At 36.5% G+C, this 17,427-nt stretch overlaps 2 protein-coding genes across 3 annotated transcripts; one reads left to right on the forward strand and one right to left on the reverse strand.

Moving 5' to 3' along the window:
- The first annotated feature begins 644 nt into the window (after window positions 1-644).
- zgc:171704 (RERG_RasL11_like domain-containing protein) lies at window positions 645-2,946 on the forward strand. Its single transcript, XM_026284864.1, has 4 exons — window positions 645-800; window positions 907-960; window positions 1,065-1,141; window positions 1,590-2,946. The coding sequence occupies exons 1-4, from the start codon at window positions 686-688 to the stop codon at window positions 1,998-2,000; spliced, it is 657 nt and encodes a 218-aa protein (XP_026140649.1). The 5' UTR covers window positions 645-685; the 3' UTR covers window positions 2,001-2,946.
- Window positions 2,947-3,166: 220 nt separating this feature from the next.
- plin6 (perilipin 6) lies at window positions 3,167-17,120 on the reverse strand. 2 transcript variants are annotated; one of them, XM_026284862.1, is made up of 9 exons: window positions 16,540-17,120; window positions 16,027-16,067; window positions 15,315-15,352; window positions 15,034-15,232; window positions 14,863-14,945; window positions 13,430-13,667; window positions 12,930-13,132; window positions 6,420-6,686; window positions 3,167-4,442 (listed from the first exon to the last, which is right to left on the reverse strand). In XM_026284862.1, exons 3-9 carry the CDS (start codon window positions 15,336-15,338, stop codon window positions 3,990-3,992), a joined length of 1,467 nt encoding a protein of 488 aa, XP_026140647.1. In that variant the 5' UTR covers window positions 15,339-15,352; window positions 16,027-16,067; window positions 16,540-17,120; the 3' UTR covers window positions 3,167-3,989. The 2 variants fall into 2 exon arrangements, with proteins under 2 accessions (XP_026140647.1, XP_026140646.1); XM_026284861.1 differs by lacking the exon at window positions 16,027-16,067 and having other exon boundaries at window positions 16,540-17,119.
- Window positions 17,121-17,427: the final 307 nt, after the last annotated feature.

The following is a 17,427-nucleotide window of genomic DNA, read 5'->3' on the forward strand; positions in this document are numbered from 1 at the left end:
CTCGCCCCCCTCCACAGTTGTGCTGCAGTAATGAAATATGATGAAATTAAATAATGCATTATCACATTAAAATGGCTGATGATTTAATTTCACTCTTTGTTTAAATTATAATTGTGAGAATTTACATTTGAGTTTTAACGATGGATTTAAGTCTAGATCATGGACATGGGCAAATAATATCCATAATCCATGCATAAATAGTTTGAAAGTAGCAAAAAATAATAAATTTAAAAGGCTCTTTTAAAATTTTACTTGTCAGTTTTAATAAAAATCAATCTCTGGAATATAATGGCCTACGTTGTAGAAAACATGCAAGTGTATCCTAACGATTTTGTTCTAAAACGTTTTAAAATCTTTTGTTTGGCTCTGTGTGAATACAAACCGCAAACAAAACAAGTTGGATTAATGGTTCTCTCGCGCTGGCACATTTTTGAGGTCGGTATGAGTTGATTGTGGTCGAAGAGAGAGATAGAGAGAGAAAAACTTTACCGTTGACGCAAATAACACGGGGCTGCTTGATAGGACCAGTTTTGGGCGGTTTCGGTTTGCTAATGCGAATAGGCGCACTGTTCTCTGATTGGTTTGATGACTACTTAACTTCTATAAGCCCCACCCACTGTTTTTATATATAGTTGAAGTAGAACGTGAAGCTCACACTAAACACTCAAGACGTTCATTTGGTGAAATGGTTGTTCTGGTCAAACCAAGTCCTCAGCTGGGCAGCAAAGCAATGGATGGAAATCAGCACAAAGTTGAGGCCAATGTTCTGCTGCTCGGAGCAGAAAATGTTGGGAAGTCAGGTGAGCACAAAACTTAACTTGACTTTGAATGCAGCGAATTCTGTCATGTTTATATGGTTTATTGGCTAAGCTTGCAAATAATAATAATATATTTATTTGTTTGCAGCCCTCACTGTGAGATTTATCACCAGAAGGTTCATCGGAGAATATGGGGATATCGGTACGTCAAATGAGATTTACTATAATACCATTCATAATAACATACAAGCTTTATGTTGTTTATGCACGAGGAGTATTTATTAATTTCACTATGCTCGCTTTCAGAATCAATATACAGTCATATTGACAAAACAGATGGGCGAGAGATAGCCTTAAACATCTGGGACTCACTGTATCCACAGGTATGACGAGTATCTCTTTGTTATCATTTATATCTTTATAAAATTATATTAATAGTATTAAAAAATAATTTTATATAAAAATAAAAAATCCATATATAAAACAAGAAATTATACATACAGATTCAATAAAAAACACACCTGATTGAATAAATATTTCCTATGAGCCAAATGGTTCTGTAAGCTAAAGAGGTATGCTTAAATACATTAAATTTGTTTTATTGACTAATAAAATTGTGCATATGAATTGGAGAGTGAAGGAAAAGCATAATTATGATATTTAATTTTATACTTAATGTATGAGGAAAGTGGGCATGATTTCATTGCTTATTATCATATTTAATTATGCAGAAAATGTAGGTTAAAATTCATTTATACAGGGTTTTTTTTTGCATCATGCTTTCCTGTTGAAGGTAATGTGATTTGACCCTCTAAATTCTGTCCCCTCCAGAGCTGCGAAACAACTGAATCCATCAGTGACAAGCAGCTGCAGTGGGCAGACGGTGTGATCCTGGTCTACAGCATCTGCGACCGCTCCAGCTTTGAGGTGGTCCGGCAACAGGTGCAGCTCATCCGGTCGACTAGGAAGCTGTCCGCATCTGTCCCGATCATCATCGTGGGGAACAAGCGAGACCTGCTGCATCAGAGAGCCGTGTCGAGTGAGGAGGGCAGACTGTTCGCCCTCTCGGCAGACTGCGGCTTCTTCGAGATCTCGGCGGCTGAAACCTACCACGGTGTGCTGCTGGTTTTTCACGAAATCCTGGACCTCATCAAGGAGTCCAGAGCACTTAAAAAGGGGATGGTCGGAATCAAGGGTATAGTCAGAAGCGTGTCCGCGGTGTTTGGAAAGAAACGAGAGTGAAGAACTGTCAAAGATGATGAGCAAGATGAAGATACGAGGCCCCTGGCAGCCTAGCATCTAAATAGCTGAGAAGAGGACCCCGGCTGATGGGTTTTTGGGGCAGAAGGGAGTCACTTTCGCCTTATTAACCTTCATGGATGGTGGAAGGAAAAAGAATAAGAGAGCATGTTAGAAGTTCAGAGCCCAGATTTATGGTGAAGAAAAGTAGATGAAGTTTGTTACAGCAAGGCGATAAAAGATGTGCTGAAGAGAAGTTGGTCACTGGGTATGTGTATCAAAATGAATCAAGACCCGGCCCGGATCTGTCTTAGTCCTTGTCATTTCTCTCTGAATGATCCTTCAGCTCTGAACAGATGATTTAGATAAATTCGAGTGAGCTGCTTTGGACTACAGATGCCTGAAATGTAGAGATGGACTTTAGCTTCCCTGAATTATGAGTCTCCACTGACATTTAGATGTAAATTATTAAATGTGGGAACTGGGAGGAGACTGTGTAGTAAAAATGTATATAGATATTATATATATATTTTTTTTGTTTGTTTCCTGGCTAGTTTCTTTGAGATAGTATAAATGTTACTCAAGTAAAGGCACGTTTTAAAGTAAGGTTAAAATGATAGCGACACATACAAACAATTCAGAACAATTTTTTTATACAAAAGATTACAAAACTATTGTCATCCAGTCAGAATTTATATGACGTAAGCTTGTGCTTTTGTTGTTCTTTGGTGTGTACGACAAAATAGTTACTGTTAAAGTTATCGTTATAATTCTTTCTTGGTGAACAGCCTTAAGCGACGTCACTGCCATATTATTGACCTGTGTGTTATCTGCCTGAATCTTTCACTTTTTTTGTAAATAAACATGATGTCATTTAGTTGAAGACCATTTTTGAGATGGTTTTAATGCTTGTATCTAAACGATGGATTTCAATAAAGTGAAAAAAATGTAAAATATGCCTTGATTATTTTGAACTAACTGTATTTTATTAAACATACTGATTACATTTGATTGTTTTAAAAAAACGCCTTACTGATCCCGAAATGTTGAACCGTTGTATTGTCTCTTATGCTTATCTAATTATTGAATCAAAAATACAGTAAAAACTGTAATGTAGTGATGTATTACAATTTAACATTTTTTTGCGCAATACATTCTACATTCAAACAGCACTCAAAACAACAATCAGATTTTATAAAATGTTTTATTACATTTAAAGTCAATATTACATTTGTTAAAGGAAAAAGCACTACAAGATAAAGGCTGTTAGGATTTTAGCTATAAATGTCCATTTAACACCATTTAGTGACAGTACATGCCTATCTATGTAGAACACGTGTCACATTATGTTTCCCGCTCTGTAATTAAACATCCTTGTTCTGGAAAGCCATTAAAACATTAACAGTATCTTATCCTCTCCTCTTGACCGAACATCCATGACCTCAGACTGAATGTCAAACCAATTCAATCAGTCATTTATTGACAGTCTATAGATAAAAAACTGCTTATAATGTATAAGAACTAAGAAAGCTGTGGAATAGAAATAGTTTTAATTTGGTTACATAAAATGTTATGTTATGCTAACAATAATAATATATAGAAAAAAACAGTGCTCTTGTCATTTTCTGCTCACTTGTTGAGTTGTTTCATTATCCTAACATCTAGAAAACAGGCATTCAAAGCTAAAAAAAACCACCACCTACTCCACATCACAGCACTTCAGAGTGCAAATCCATTCTGTTTTGATTTCATTTTAAGTACAGTGCTTTGTTTTAGCTTTTAAACCATCTGCACAAACTGAAGGCTAGGCTAATGAAGTTATTTAATAGCAACCAACCAGATTTGTTTTTGTAGGTTTTCCAGAGAAGCCACTGTATGGATTGTGGGTTGAAGGCATGTTTGCTGTACTATCTATAACAGCCTGTGAGCTGCAGCGATCTGTGTTTGAATGCTCTGATTACATTTAAATCTTATGTTTGAGAAGATTGGAGCTTAATGTTCTGTGGTTTCCACCACAGGTATGACCTGATCTTCAGATGAAGGGCCAGAGCTCAGAAACTCGAACGCCCGTTGGCTCTGTGTAACTAGCTGCATAATGGGAGCCAGCAGGACCTCGGTGGTGGAGGAACGGCGGCGGATCATATCGGTGGTGGGCACAGCCAGCGTGTCAAGTTCTGGAGGGCCTGAGGGCTGGGAATCCAACTTCAAACTGCCTTTGCGGCCATTTGCTGAGACTCGGGTGGGAGTTGGGGAGGCAGCTGGGCTTGATGGAAGCCCGCTGGCAGACTCACGACGGGAGCGGGCGTAAAGGCTTCTGCGGCGACGCGGGCGACCGTCCATGGCCTTGAGGAAGAGGCTGTTTGCAGAGGCACGGCTGGAGGGGCTCTCAGGAAGTTCATCTGGAACTGGATTGTTTGCTGCATCGAGATCAGAAACCTGATTTACCTGAGAGATAAGAAAGGAACAGTTGTAACCCAAGTCTCTGGTGCTTTGATTATTTAGAGAATCTTATGCAACAATTTAATTTAAGCCAGACTCATTGGGAAACCTTGCATATTTCGCAAAAGGGGGAAATTCCAGTGAGTGGCGATTTCTAAATCCAAATTTTCAAAACTTTGAATCCTTTTTGAATCATTTATTTCAAAGCAGTGATTCAGAGCATGTATCAAACTGCCAAAGTCATGTGATTCCAGTAAACAAGGCTTTGTTACATTATAACTGTTTCATAATGTTTAGAAATGTCAGTGATTCGCTGCTGGGGTCAATCTCTATGAAACTAGTGCCAATATGAATTTCCTCTGATCTTTCCTCTGATGTAGACATTTTTTAAGAGTCGTTGTTAGTCTCTTATTTTAATAACACATTTGCGGTTGCTTTGTAAAAGGTGTTTCTATGCATGTTTGACTCGAGCTTTCGTTGCATTTACACCATTCTGATGGGCACTGAGCGCCTCAAAACAGTGAATCATTTTGTGAAGCAACTGGTTAAACTGATTCAAAGCTTTGAAAATCTTTGCTTCTCACTAGTAACACCTACGCTAAATGATTTTAAATTGTTCAAGCACAACAAGACACGAAAGAGAACTCAATTCGGTACCTGTGCTGAGGTCTCTTTTGGACCAGACAAACAAACCATGCCCATTTTGTCTTAAATAATACTTGAATGTAAACAGCTGGGATAAAATCTGATGTGTGTCAGATCTGTACATTTGTTCTTAAAGTCAGATGAGCTTAATATACCTGCTGCTGTCTCGTGCCATTTATTATGGTTTATGTTTGATAAATCAGAAAGGAAACTAATAAAAATCACTCTGCTCAAATCTGCTCTTGACTGAATAACTCCTTTACTTTTAATACTAATTCTATATTAAATTTACACATTTAATATTTCATCCCTAAATACTGAAACATTTCAAGAACTGTGTATTTAATTTGTGAAAACATAAAATCGCAAAAAATTGTATAAAATATGCAGTGACTAATTTTGTTAATTTGTTCTTAGCTGACCATTTACATTAATTTACATTTTAGTACAAGATTATGTAGGCTATTGTTCTTTTTTTTTTTTCACTAATCTTGTTAAATAATATCCATAATTGACAGTTGAAACTTTTGGATTTATTTATATTGCTTAAGACACTTAAGATATGTAACTGATTAAACTATTTTCATATAATTTGCTGAGAAATTCTGTTCCTTGTCTTGTTTTAATTGTGATAATTCATTACATATTAAAATGGAATGTTGTCATTGAAATGAAAATTGACCATTACCCCCATTCAGATTTTTAAAATTAAAATGAATTTTGCTAATCTTAGAAAATAAAACTGTTTACAGACAAAAGATTCAAATATTGCCAATTTGGTTTGAACTTCAAACCCTTTTAAACTTGGTCTGAAGTTGAAGAGAAGTGTTTTTAGACTACGACAGTTCTTATATGAGACTGAAGTGTAATTTTGTACAGTGGCCTGAAAAAACATTATGTACCTGATCTAAAATTAGGTACTGTTCTAAAAGAAAGAAATGAAAACAGCAAACCCATCATTCCACAAACACATTTCCCATTACTGAAAAGAAACACGGTAACATGGAGTGTAAATAAACCATGTGATTAAAGTAACACACTATGATGAAACACTGATTTGCTCATTTAGTTTTTATTGGAACATAGAGTGATATATTAGCTTTGTTTATCCTATCAAGCTAAACAGATGTGTTCGGCCAAAAATAAAAAGAAAGAAGAAAATTATGTTCACACTGATAGAGAAGATTATTTTGCCTTCGACATAATGTGATTCTAGAGTGTTCTTTTTCACTAGAACATGTACTTGTATGTCTTGTTAAGAAAAATTGTGGATTAGAACAGGTTCTAGAGTGCTGTTCTTGTATGTGTGTGTGTGTGTCTGTGCACACATGTTCTCACCAGGTCATAGAGCGGGGTGGTGTTGATGAGCAGCTGTATGAGAATCTGTCCCAGTTCCAGTAGGTCGTTCATGATAGTGCGTACCTGGGTAGGCAGAGCCAGTATCTGCTGTACAGGGGGCAAAACCTTCAGTGCCTGTATACCTGATGTGAGCTGAGCCATGAGCAGAGAACGCAGCTCCTCTACACGATACACCTGAGTCGTGTAAAATGACAGAAGCAGCTGCAGCAGGGACTCCACCATCGCCATCAACTGCGTTAGACCCACCTGAGCATGACAAATGACAGACAATACCTGTTCACACCAATACTATCAGGAAATTAGTGACAATGGTAGACTTGGAAATGACACCATTAGGCATTAATTAAAAAGAGAATGGGACAACATACAGAACTTTAATTAAGTCACGTTTTTATTTCTGAACCTAGTGGCCTGGAAATGGGGCTGAAACAGTTTGATCAAGTGGCAGTAATGACTCTATTCACATACCCACAGGAACATGAAGGTTTGTTTTTTTTTGGGGGGGGGGTATACTCTCTCTGCTCTGGGGAAATAAATCAACAGACATCAGAAACTGCAATTGCTGTGAAAACTGGCATTGTCAGCCGCAGTTGGGGTCAATTAAACCTCTCATTATCAGACGAACAAGACAGTACTACATACTTTTAGATCTGATATCCTAAATAATCTAATTTCTCTTCTGCTTTTTTGGTCTCGTTTCATTTGGCCTTATTTAATTCTTCACATGGCCAAAAAGCAGATTCACTTAAGGATTTTTTTTCTATAAAAAATATAAAGATAAATACTTATAGTTTAGTACTTTTATGGAATTGAATTTTATGGAATCTATTGAGTGAACTAATTTTTCTTGATCACTTTCATGCACTGAGTCATATTTTCCATTAATGTTTTTCCAAAAAGCTTATTCATAAAGGAAGGAGAAATAATCTTCTGACAAAACAGGTAAATCAGTTTAAATAAAAAAAGATGGCAGAAAGAATTATAAATTAGTAAAACTAATTGATGAAAACATACTATTAAAATTACTTGAGTTTTTTTCTACAGCTATATAAATTCATGACCAGCATTTGACAAAATTGACAGAAAATATATATTTTTTGTGTCTATTATAGTTTTTTGGCACGCTAATTTAAAAAGGATGATTCAACTTGTTTCCTTAGAAGAATCGGTTGAGTAAATAATTCAATGACTCACTGATTCAGTTGTTGCCACCTATTTGCATAAAAATATCTATTTCCATCCAAAACAGCCAATTTAACTTGTGTGCAAAATTGGATATAGCAATAAACGTTTAAAAATAAAGTACCATTTCCATCCAACTGCTGGACAATTTATCTCATCCCTTGGTGCAAAGTCACATGAGTTTTTTTATGCTCATGGAGGAATTTATTTGGCAAATGTGCTTGCATCTCCCATTTAAGTCATAAACCACCTCAAGAAAGCATAAAAAGTTTTTCTTTTTTAATTTCCATGTTTCCATGTTCTCTTTTCTGATGTGATACTTCAAAATATGGATAAAAACAGGGTGATGGAAGCTAATGTAACCTACAGAAAGGGCTGCTGAATGGACCAATGGTCCCAATGAACCCAATAAAATAATTTTTATTCAAACAAAAGCTTCAAATCAGTGGGTTTAATCAATAACACTAGAGAATAATTTACAGCATTTTGTACAGAATCTGCTTATCAGCATTAAGATAATAAACAAACAATTTTGAACCAGATGTGACAAATAAACTACATGTAAGTTGATTTGAAGAATAAAAAGATTTTGATTTGTTGAAGTCTGGTTCATGATCAAGGCTTGTCCACACATTCCATACCACAAGCAGCCAACCTCTCACGTGGAGCTTCATCTGCCACCAGACAACATGAGCGTGAGTCCACAGAGCAAAAGAACAGGGCCAGTGTGGCAGACACAGGCACAAACAGTCCAGATTTGGCAGTAGGACCCTCCTACTGTTGTTGGTTCATTTAGGTGAAGGAGAAAGTGGGTCAACCACATTTTAAGGTCAACACTGTGTTCTTTATTCCCATTGTCATTGGGCTCCCAACTCGCCATCGGTCCACAGCACAGCTCGTGACCAACACGTGAATTACTGTAGGGCATTATGCTGCCAAGTCTCACCGATGTATGTCTCTGACAGCTCAGCATAACTCTTGGTAGAACACAATCTGTCACTCACATTTCTGCACTCCAGGCCCACCGGGGTGTCCTTAGAGTTTGTTAATTAAGATTCTTTTGAAAACAGTGCACTGGGGCTTTCATGTTCTCAGCCCCAATTACTCTCAATTGTTGGGAAAGCCCTAAAGGACCCTGTACAGACAATAGTCCAATCCTCAGCACACAAACCTGTCTACTCATACAATACAGAGAGATATGTATGGGTAGACAAGCCTGAGCCTGTCTGTCTGATAGAGGTCATGTGTCTAACAGGTCAGTTGAGGTAGGGTCTATTTGGACACGAGAACAACATTTTCCCATCAGTCTAGTCATGCAGAACTGAGGGGTACTCTTCGCTTCACTGACGGTATTGGGTAGATTCTTGGGCACAGAGCTAAAATGGAAAAATTATAATGTTGTCTAATGACTATTGGTAACACTTTAGTATAGGGACCAATTCTAACTATATTATCTAGTTGCTTATTAGCATGCCTATTATCAACATGCTGTTTATTAGTACTTGTAAAGCACATATTCTGCATAATATTATGACCATACAAACCCGATTCCAAAAAAGTTGGGACACTGTACAAATTGTGAGTAAAAAAGGAATGGAATAACTTACAATTCTCATAAACTTATATTTTATTCACAATAGAATATAGATAACATATCAAATGTTGAAAGTGAGACATTTTGAAATGTCATGCCAAATATTGGCTCATTTTGGATTTCATGAGAGCTACACATTCCAAAAAAGTGGGGACAGGTAGAAATAAGAGGCCGGAAAAGTTAAATGTACATATAAGAAACAGCTAGAGGACCAATTTGCAACTTATAATGTCTATTGGTAACATGATTGGGTATAAAAATAGCCTCTCAGAGTGGCAGTGTCTCTCAGAAGTCAAGATGGGCAGAGGATCACCAATTCCTCCAACGCTGCGGCGAAAAATATTGGAGCAATAACAGAAAGAAGTTTCTAAGAGAAAAATTGCAAAGAGTTTGATGTTATCATCATCTACAGTGCATTATATCATCCAAAGATTCAGAGAATCTGGAACAATCTCTGTGCGTAAGGGTCAACGCTGGAAAAACATACTGGATGCCTGGGAACTTCGGGCCCTTAGACGGCACTGCATCACATACAGGAATGCTGCTGTAATGGAAATCACATCATGGGCTCAGGAATACTTCCAGAAAACATTGTTGGTGAACACAATCCCCCGTGCCATTCGCCGTTGCTGGCTAAAACTCAATAGGTCAAACAATAAGCCATATCTAAACATGATCCAGAAGCGCAGGCATTTTCTCTGGGCCAAGGCTCATTTAAAATGGACTGTGGCAAAGTGGAAAACTGTTCTGTTGTCAGACGAATCAAAATTTGAAGTTCTTTTTGGAAAACCGGACTAAAGAGGACAGGAAAACCTCTCAGTTCAGAAGCCTGCTTCTCTGATGGTATGGGGTTGCATGAGTGCATGTGGCATGGGCAGCTTACACATCTGGAAAGGCACCATCAATGATGAAAGTTCTTCCAAGTTCTAGAACAACATAATGCTCCCATCCAGACGTTGTCTCTTTCAGGGAAGACCTTGCATTTTCCCAAATGACAATGCCAGACTACGTACTGCATCAATTACAACATCATGGCTGCGTAGAAGAAGGATCCGGGTACTGAAATGACCAGCCTGCAGTCCAGATCTTTCACCCATAGAAAACATTTGTCACATCTTAAAAAGGAAGATGGGAAGACAAGAATGGGACAACATTCCTATTCCTAAACTTGAGCAACTTGTCTCCTCAGTCCCCAGACTGTTATAAAAAGAAGAGGGGATGCCACACAGTGGTAAACATGGCCTTGTCCCAACTTTTTTTTTTAGATGTGTTGATGCCATGAAATTTAAAATGAGCTGATTTTCCCCTTAAAATTATACATTTTCTCAGTTTAAACATTTGATATGTCATCTATGTTGTATTCTGAAAAGAAAAATATTGAAATTTGAAACTTCCACATCATTGCATTTAGTTTTTATTAACAATTTACAGTGTACAGTGTCCCAACTTTTTTGAAAACGGGTTTGTACATACCTAATCATACCCAGTACCTATATATAAAATGTATTGTAATTTTATTATGTTGATAAAATATCTATATATCTATCTACTTAAATTTCTTTCAAATAATGTTTTTGTATATAATATAAGTAGTATATTATAATAAATTGTAACATATTCCCGTGATGGCGAAGCTCAATTATCAGTAGCCATGACTCCAGTCTTCAGTGTCATATGATCCTTCAGAAACTATTCTAATATGATGAGTTGGTTTTCAAGAAACATGTTCTATTATTAACCATTGTTGAAAACAGTTATGCTACTTAATCATTTTGTGGAAACTGAGATTCATCTTTTTTTAGGATTCTTTGATGGATGTTAGAAAACAGCATTTACTTGAAATTTATTTTTTTTGTAACAATATAGAAAATTTTAATTTAAAGCCTTGATGAATAGAAGTATAAATTTCTTTAAAATAAAAATCTTAGCAGTAATATATATGTTGTCATATATAAATGCTTGCAAACAGTACAGTTGTCTAAGGGAAGAGGGCTTGATTCTCCTGAAAGCATGTTTGTTCTCCTACTCATTTTTTTTAATCCTGTAACTGAGTGTGTTATCTGTGTGTGCGGGTTGGTTACTGGGTGTTTAAGTCACATGCAGCAACCGCCAAACGGCACGTAGCACTAAATCCCACTGGACTTCCAGCTCAATCATGACCATCTTCTCTCTAAACAAGCAGCCTGACTTCTTGATTTCAGCTTTGATTTCTGAGAAACAAAACATTTCCTTGCTTTTATGCAAACAGAAGCTTTTCATGATTTATTTTCATTGCCATTTTGAGTAACTAAAGAATTAATATGCTAGACTATCAGACGCTAGTCTCTATGTAGCTTGAACTTTAACTTTGATAAGAAGAAGTCTACAAATGAGTGGCTATGACAAAATCTGAGGAGATAAATATACTCTACTTCTAAGTGACTAGAAATAAAAATGTAAAATGTTGTATTAATAAATTCTGTTATCAATTAGGCTTGTTATCACTTTGGCATGGCACGGATTAGTGTGAAAAGATCATACATATTATGTTTTCAGCTCAGTAATACAGCTTGAACTTTTCTCTCCCCTTCCCCATGTCCTTCTTTGCCTGAATGTGTCTCAGGGGTCTTGATTTGGAACAAGTAATTGCTGTGATTTTATTCTATGTGGGTGAGTCTGCAGACAGGAAGCCCTGAGGGTGGCAGGGCACAGTTGAATGACTGCAGCATGGTACTGCAGCACGTAGACTGACTATTTTAACTTCAGACTCAAACAAGAAGGAATAAGCTATGGTTTGAGCAGGCATTCCTTGTCGATATCATCTTGTCAGTGTATATGTTTGAGTCACTCACTCAGACATGTCTGCATCTATATTTATTTTGTGATTTAATCTTAACATACCACTCTCCATTACTGACTCGTGAATCACGTCCTCTTTATCCTGCGTCTTCTTCAGTCTTATTTTAGTATATCTGAGATATTGTCATAGCTTTTTATAGGTTATTTAAATATTATAGCAATAGTTTTATTATTAATTTGAATTAATTTGCATCTTTGTATTTTCTGTTTTAATTTGAATTATAATTAATTTAGTTTTTTTTTTTTTATGTTTTTCCATATGAATATATAGTTTTATTATTATTTTATTTCAGTTTTAGTTAATTTAATACATCAAGTTAAACTAAACTTTATTTTATTTCAGTTAATATTTATTTTATTTCAAGTAACATGGTTTTAAGTTTTAGTTAACTATAATAAACCTGGGCCCTCATTTATCAACAGTGTATACGCAAAAAATGTGTGCATGATAACTGCGTAAGAAGAACAGTTTCATGCGAAGTGTGGGATCTACCAATTTGTACTAATAAATGCAAGAATGTGTGTAAATACAAGACAGAATATAGAAGCTTTTCTATGCATTGTTGATACTGTAAATTAGGCCCCTGGTCTCTTTTGAAGGGCCCAAGTCTTTTATTTCCTTCTCTCTCTAGACGTTGGAAAGTTAAATAAATCCATTTATAGGCTATTAAAATATGAAAATGGTTAAACTGGGATATAAAAACCATTTATCAGTGATGTTTCAGGACTTGATACCTACACGTCATGTACTTTAGTATTTGTCCCATCTTCAAAAGTCAGTATGACTTTATGAACATTCGGCAGAGCATTTATGTAAAACATGGTAAAGGCTGAATTTGTTGTGAATGTGTTTTTTTTACACACACAGGGCCTACCGTTTCAGCAGCTGCCCCCAGCATCTGCAAAGCGCTGTCCAGTCTTTCTCTCAGCTTCATCAATCTGTGGTACATTTGAAGGTACAGGCACAACAACAGGCTACGGATACGTGTCCTCATTCGAGGTTCTTCGTCATCATCATCATCATCTTCGTCATCATCTTCATCTTCATAGCTCTGCACTCTTCTCTCCCACTCACGATCTGCAGGACAAACTCGATTATTCATCTCGAATCCATCTGAAATAGGCTTAGTCTCTGAGTTTAAAAAATGCGAATTTGATAAAGTTTCATGTTATTACACGTTTCTCTATGTACCCTCAAGTGTGAGATGGTGCCAAACGACTAGCAAAACAGAAGAACATTTGCGCCCTCTTGTGGTTAAGTCTTGTGTACACATTTTTTAATGGTTATTTCATGATAATTTTTAGACAACAACAACAAAAAATGTGTCCCCCTGTCCGGTCCGAGCCTGTATGAGTTTGAGCCACAGTTTCTTACGCAGCGTGGGTGGCAGAGGTAGATAGTAGGCCATTGCCGCCTCGGACTGAGTGATGAGTTCATCCAGACCCGCGGTGATCACTCGCCCAGGAGCCGAGTCTTGAGCTTCCGCCAGCAGGCGCCAGCTCAGATGCATCAGCTGATCCCATCTGTCCACGGCTCTGTCCAGCTCATCATTCACTCGAGACTGCGCATCATCCAGCCTCGAGAAGAAAGCGTCCTTCAGATTAGTAACCACCTGATGGAAGAGAGGACAAGGACAACTTAGTGAGAGGTATGGACACACAGCAGCAAAGGACACTTTAGAGAGAGGTATGGACATCAGCAGAAGAAACATCGAGATTTATGTTCATTTGAAAAGTGGCGAAACACTGAGGGAAAACAAAAACAAACCAAAAATAGACACAAACACACACTACTTAAGTTAAACAAGTAACTTTGAGCCTACTTCATCTTAAAAAGTAAAAAGTAACTTTAACCGAAAAGTGCGCGAAAAGTCGACTGAATCTGTACTAATCGTATCATGAACGTTTTCCGTTCAGTAACGCAAACAATTTAACTGACGAAATTAATAGTCCTACTGTCATTATTTGCACACATAATGATTAATTTACATTCAGGAAATGTATCACACACAAAAAAAAAAAACTCTCCTAAAACCTACTAAAAGTGTATTCATGAGGTTCTGTTATAATGTAACAGTATCAAATCAAGTTTTGACTGAAAATATTCTGACATCTAATAGTCGACTGGCCTATAACTTATTGTTCAAAACACCTTTAATCACTATATTTGAAGGGCAGCTCTAATAGTTAAGTGTCACATAAGTGAGTATAAAACTCACATAAAACATAAACCATAAGCACCATCAGCTTTTAATAAATCATGCACACAGACAAAATGAATAAACATACATACATGCATACATAAATAAAAAAATAATCACCGAACTTTGATTCCTCAGATTAGCAAAGGCTACTGATACAGATATAAATAAATTCAGTAAGTAAAATATCTATAAAATAACAACATCCAGCAATAAAGTGGTCTTACGTCTTAATTCGCTTAATAGAATTTAAACAAAAATGCAAGTAGGCAACTTACTCTTATGTTAAAATGGAATACTTACTATATACAGTATGTACCGAAGGTCATATTAAACAGATTAAACAACTTTAAATTAATAATAATAATACTTATAATAATTATTTTGTGTATGTGGAAAAATATAATAATAATGAATTATTTTAGGTAATGTAAATAGCCTATACCAATTAGTTATTTACATCATTTCAAAAACAGAGTAAATATCATAACTTAAAACTTTATTAATTCTGTTATTTAAAATACATTTGTTGACTTTTACCAGACAGCCGATATGTAGTAGCTGCAATACACAACTGTTGCTCAAATTCACTCACTCACACACTCACCTCATCTGTGGGCTGTTGGAGAATTGGGAAAAGCTTCTCTAGTTGCTCCAAACCCACCAGTGCAAAACTGTTCACTGCCTCGACTGCAAAGGCAGACATAAAATCAAGTCACCTCCTATAAGCATTTGATTTCCATTGTTTATTGTTAGAGATACCATATGAGAAACTTACTTTCTGGTTCTAGGTTCTGTAGCAGAGGTGCTGCTTGTTTCAGGGCTGCTGTGGATGCACTACGGACGCCCAGCTCCGCTACCACTCCCACAAACCCGAGCAGCGGGTAACGACCTTTCACGCTCGTGTAGACGGAAGAGGCCTGCTGCAGCGCTGAGCTGACGAGTGGCAGTTTTGCCACACGCTTTAGTACGTTCCCCTGCACAGGCAAGTCAGACTCTTATTAAACATGGTAATGATGCAATATGAACAGTGTGGAGTGACCCTTCATGAAAACTCACCTCACTGTTCCTTGTTTTGGACATGTTTGCTTTACACTCTGGAAACATAAAAACATAAAACATTCAAGTACTTTCTTCTTCATATTTCTGACATTTTCATTTCATTTCAGTTATGTCAGTACTGTTCTGTATTCAATATCTGACCTGCCCATGTCAAGTCAGCTGATGGCACAAGACAATAACATGTCTATGTTAGAAATCCTTGCTGTGGAAATTTCATTAAGCGCTTAAACCACACAGGCTTGTTTGATCTAGCATTCAAACAGTAAAATATAGAATATGTGGGTGGATAGAAGACAGTCATGAAACTTTGAAAAATCCCGTGATCAAATCCCGTGGCTTTTTGACATTTATTGAAAAATAATGCACAGAAATCCAGTTTATTTTTAAGTATTTCCTGAAGTATATTTGAGAAACATAGTGAATAGTTTAGTGAATAACATTGTGTTAGTGTCAGTGGAATAGAAGCTGTCATTTGATCACCAGTGCTCCAGAAATATCATACTAGGTAATGGCCCAGGACCTCCAACCAAAATCAGTGAAACCATTCAAAACCATGTAGTGTTTTTTAAGTTTCTCAAACATATCTTCAGATCAAAGGATTCTTCAGAATGTTATCTCATGGTATAAAATCCAGCTGTGTCAAATCTGATCAAAGCATTCTCACAGGCCTGTTTATAATATAAAATGTGTTGCTTTCAGATTCACTTACTGCACTCTTACAGATCCCAGTGGGTCAGTACTGAGCAAGTGCTTACATGCAAAAAAAAAGAAAAAAGAAAAAACGATCTGAATAAAAAATGGATAATCACAACAAAAACCTAAAAAAAAAAAGTGGAAACTAGACATGATACTGGATTCAAGCTTCTGTGTATCAATAACATCAATAATATTTCTGGGAAAGTCTCTAAAGCTTTAGGTCATGTAAGATGCATGGGTAACTGATGCTAGTTTGGGACACTAAAGGACATGTTAGGCACCTGTCTAAGCTTATTTTACAGCAAACCAATTTTATCAATCTCTCTCAGACACCCTTTGCTCATCAGCTATAGTTGTATGGTAATAGATTTAAAATGTTGCACACATTTCATAATAAAGAAAAAATGTCACACTGATTCACTAAGATTGTAATACTATTTCACCAGTTTCTAAAAGTAGTTGTGTCATGCTTTTGGTTATTATCGAGTAGACTGTCAAAAACTGTCAAAGCAGCAGCAGTTCTTACCTTTGAGCTGAAAGAGTGAGGCCTTGAAGATGGTAAAATGTAGAAATGTCTCTTTATCACAAACCCACTAGATTTGCCCTTTATATTAGGTCCCGGTCCTTGTCTGCTGTGTCTGAAACGAGGGTTTTGTTGGATGGTTTTGTCATTTTTCATGGTAGATGCATGTGATACCCCTCATTTAGGGTGCGGCCAGTCCACAAATGCCGAGACGTTTTTAAGACGTTTTTTGCTAGTTTACCTAACAGTGACAAAGATAGTCTTAGGACTGTGTGATGTGTATATGTGTCTGTTTCTCGCATATATGACATTTCTCAAATATGCATTTTCACTTAATTGCATTGCTTCAGATGAAAAATAGGACTTGCATGGGGTACCGCGTATACACCAGAATTATCTTTATTCTTTAAAATCTGTGGAATGACAATAAGTATCAATGTCTCTCAGATCTTTATTGTAATCAACAGACAAGTATAGTTGACAAAAATCTCATAGAATATAACCTAAATGTAGCTTAAACTTGTGATATATGAATACGTCAGCTGTGTACAGAGTCTAATCATATATTTCTAGCCAGTTTTAATTTTATCGCCACAGTTCAAAAGTTGAATGAGTAATTCAGCTCCCTTTATGTCAGCATTCCTGAATGAGGAAGCATGATCTACCAGAAGCTTCCAAGAAAATCAGTCTTTCATTGGAGACGAAGTATATTAAGGACATCTCACGTTGCCAAGTCATAACTGAAACCCTTCACAAAGACTCTCTTTGGAGAGTCATGTAGTGTCATATCCATTTGCCTCGGCTCTCAAATTAAAAAAATGAATCAGTAAACTAGAGTTTTTAATGCGTGTAGATAATAATTTGATAATGGATCCTGGGAAATTTCTCAGA

This window comes from Carassius auratus, chromosome 16 (assembly GCF_003368295.1).
Source record: "Carassius auratus strain Wakin chromosome 16, ASM336829v1, whole genome shotgun sequence".
In the NCBI taxonomy this organism is placed as follows: domain Eukaryota; kingdom Metazoa; phylum Chordata; class Actinopteri; order Cypriniformes; family Cyprinidae; genus Carassius; species Carassius auratus.

Bases quoted from the DNA above. Each gene is read 5' to 3' on its own strand.
- zgc:171704 (XM_026284864.1), top strand. From the start codon at position 686: ATGGTTGTTCTGGTCAAACCAAGTCCTCAGCTGGGCAGCAAAGCAATG. The intron at 801-906 runs GTGAGCACAAAA...ATTTGTTTGCAG, and splicing joins AGAAAATGTTGGGAAGTCAG to CCCTCACTGTGAGATTTATC. The intron at 1,142-1,589 runs GTATGACGAGTA...TGTCCCCTCCAG, and splicing joins GGGACTCACTGTATCCACAG to AGCTGCGAAACAACTGAATC.
- plin6 (XM_026284862.1), bottom strand. From the start codon at position 15,338: ATGTCCAAAACAAGGAACAGTGAG. The intron at 13,668-14,862 runs GTGAGTGTGTGA...CTCTTCCATCAG, and splicing joins TCCAACAGCCCACAGATGAG to GTGGTTACTAATCTGAAGGA. The intron at 4,443-6,419 runs GTGAGAACATGT...CTTATCTCTCAG, and splicing joins CCACCCCGCTCTATGACCTG to GTAAATCAGGTTTCTGATCT.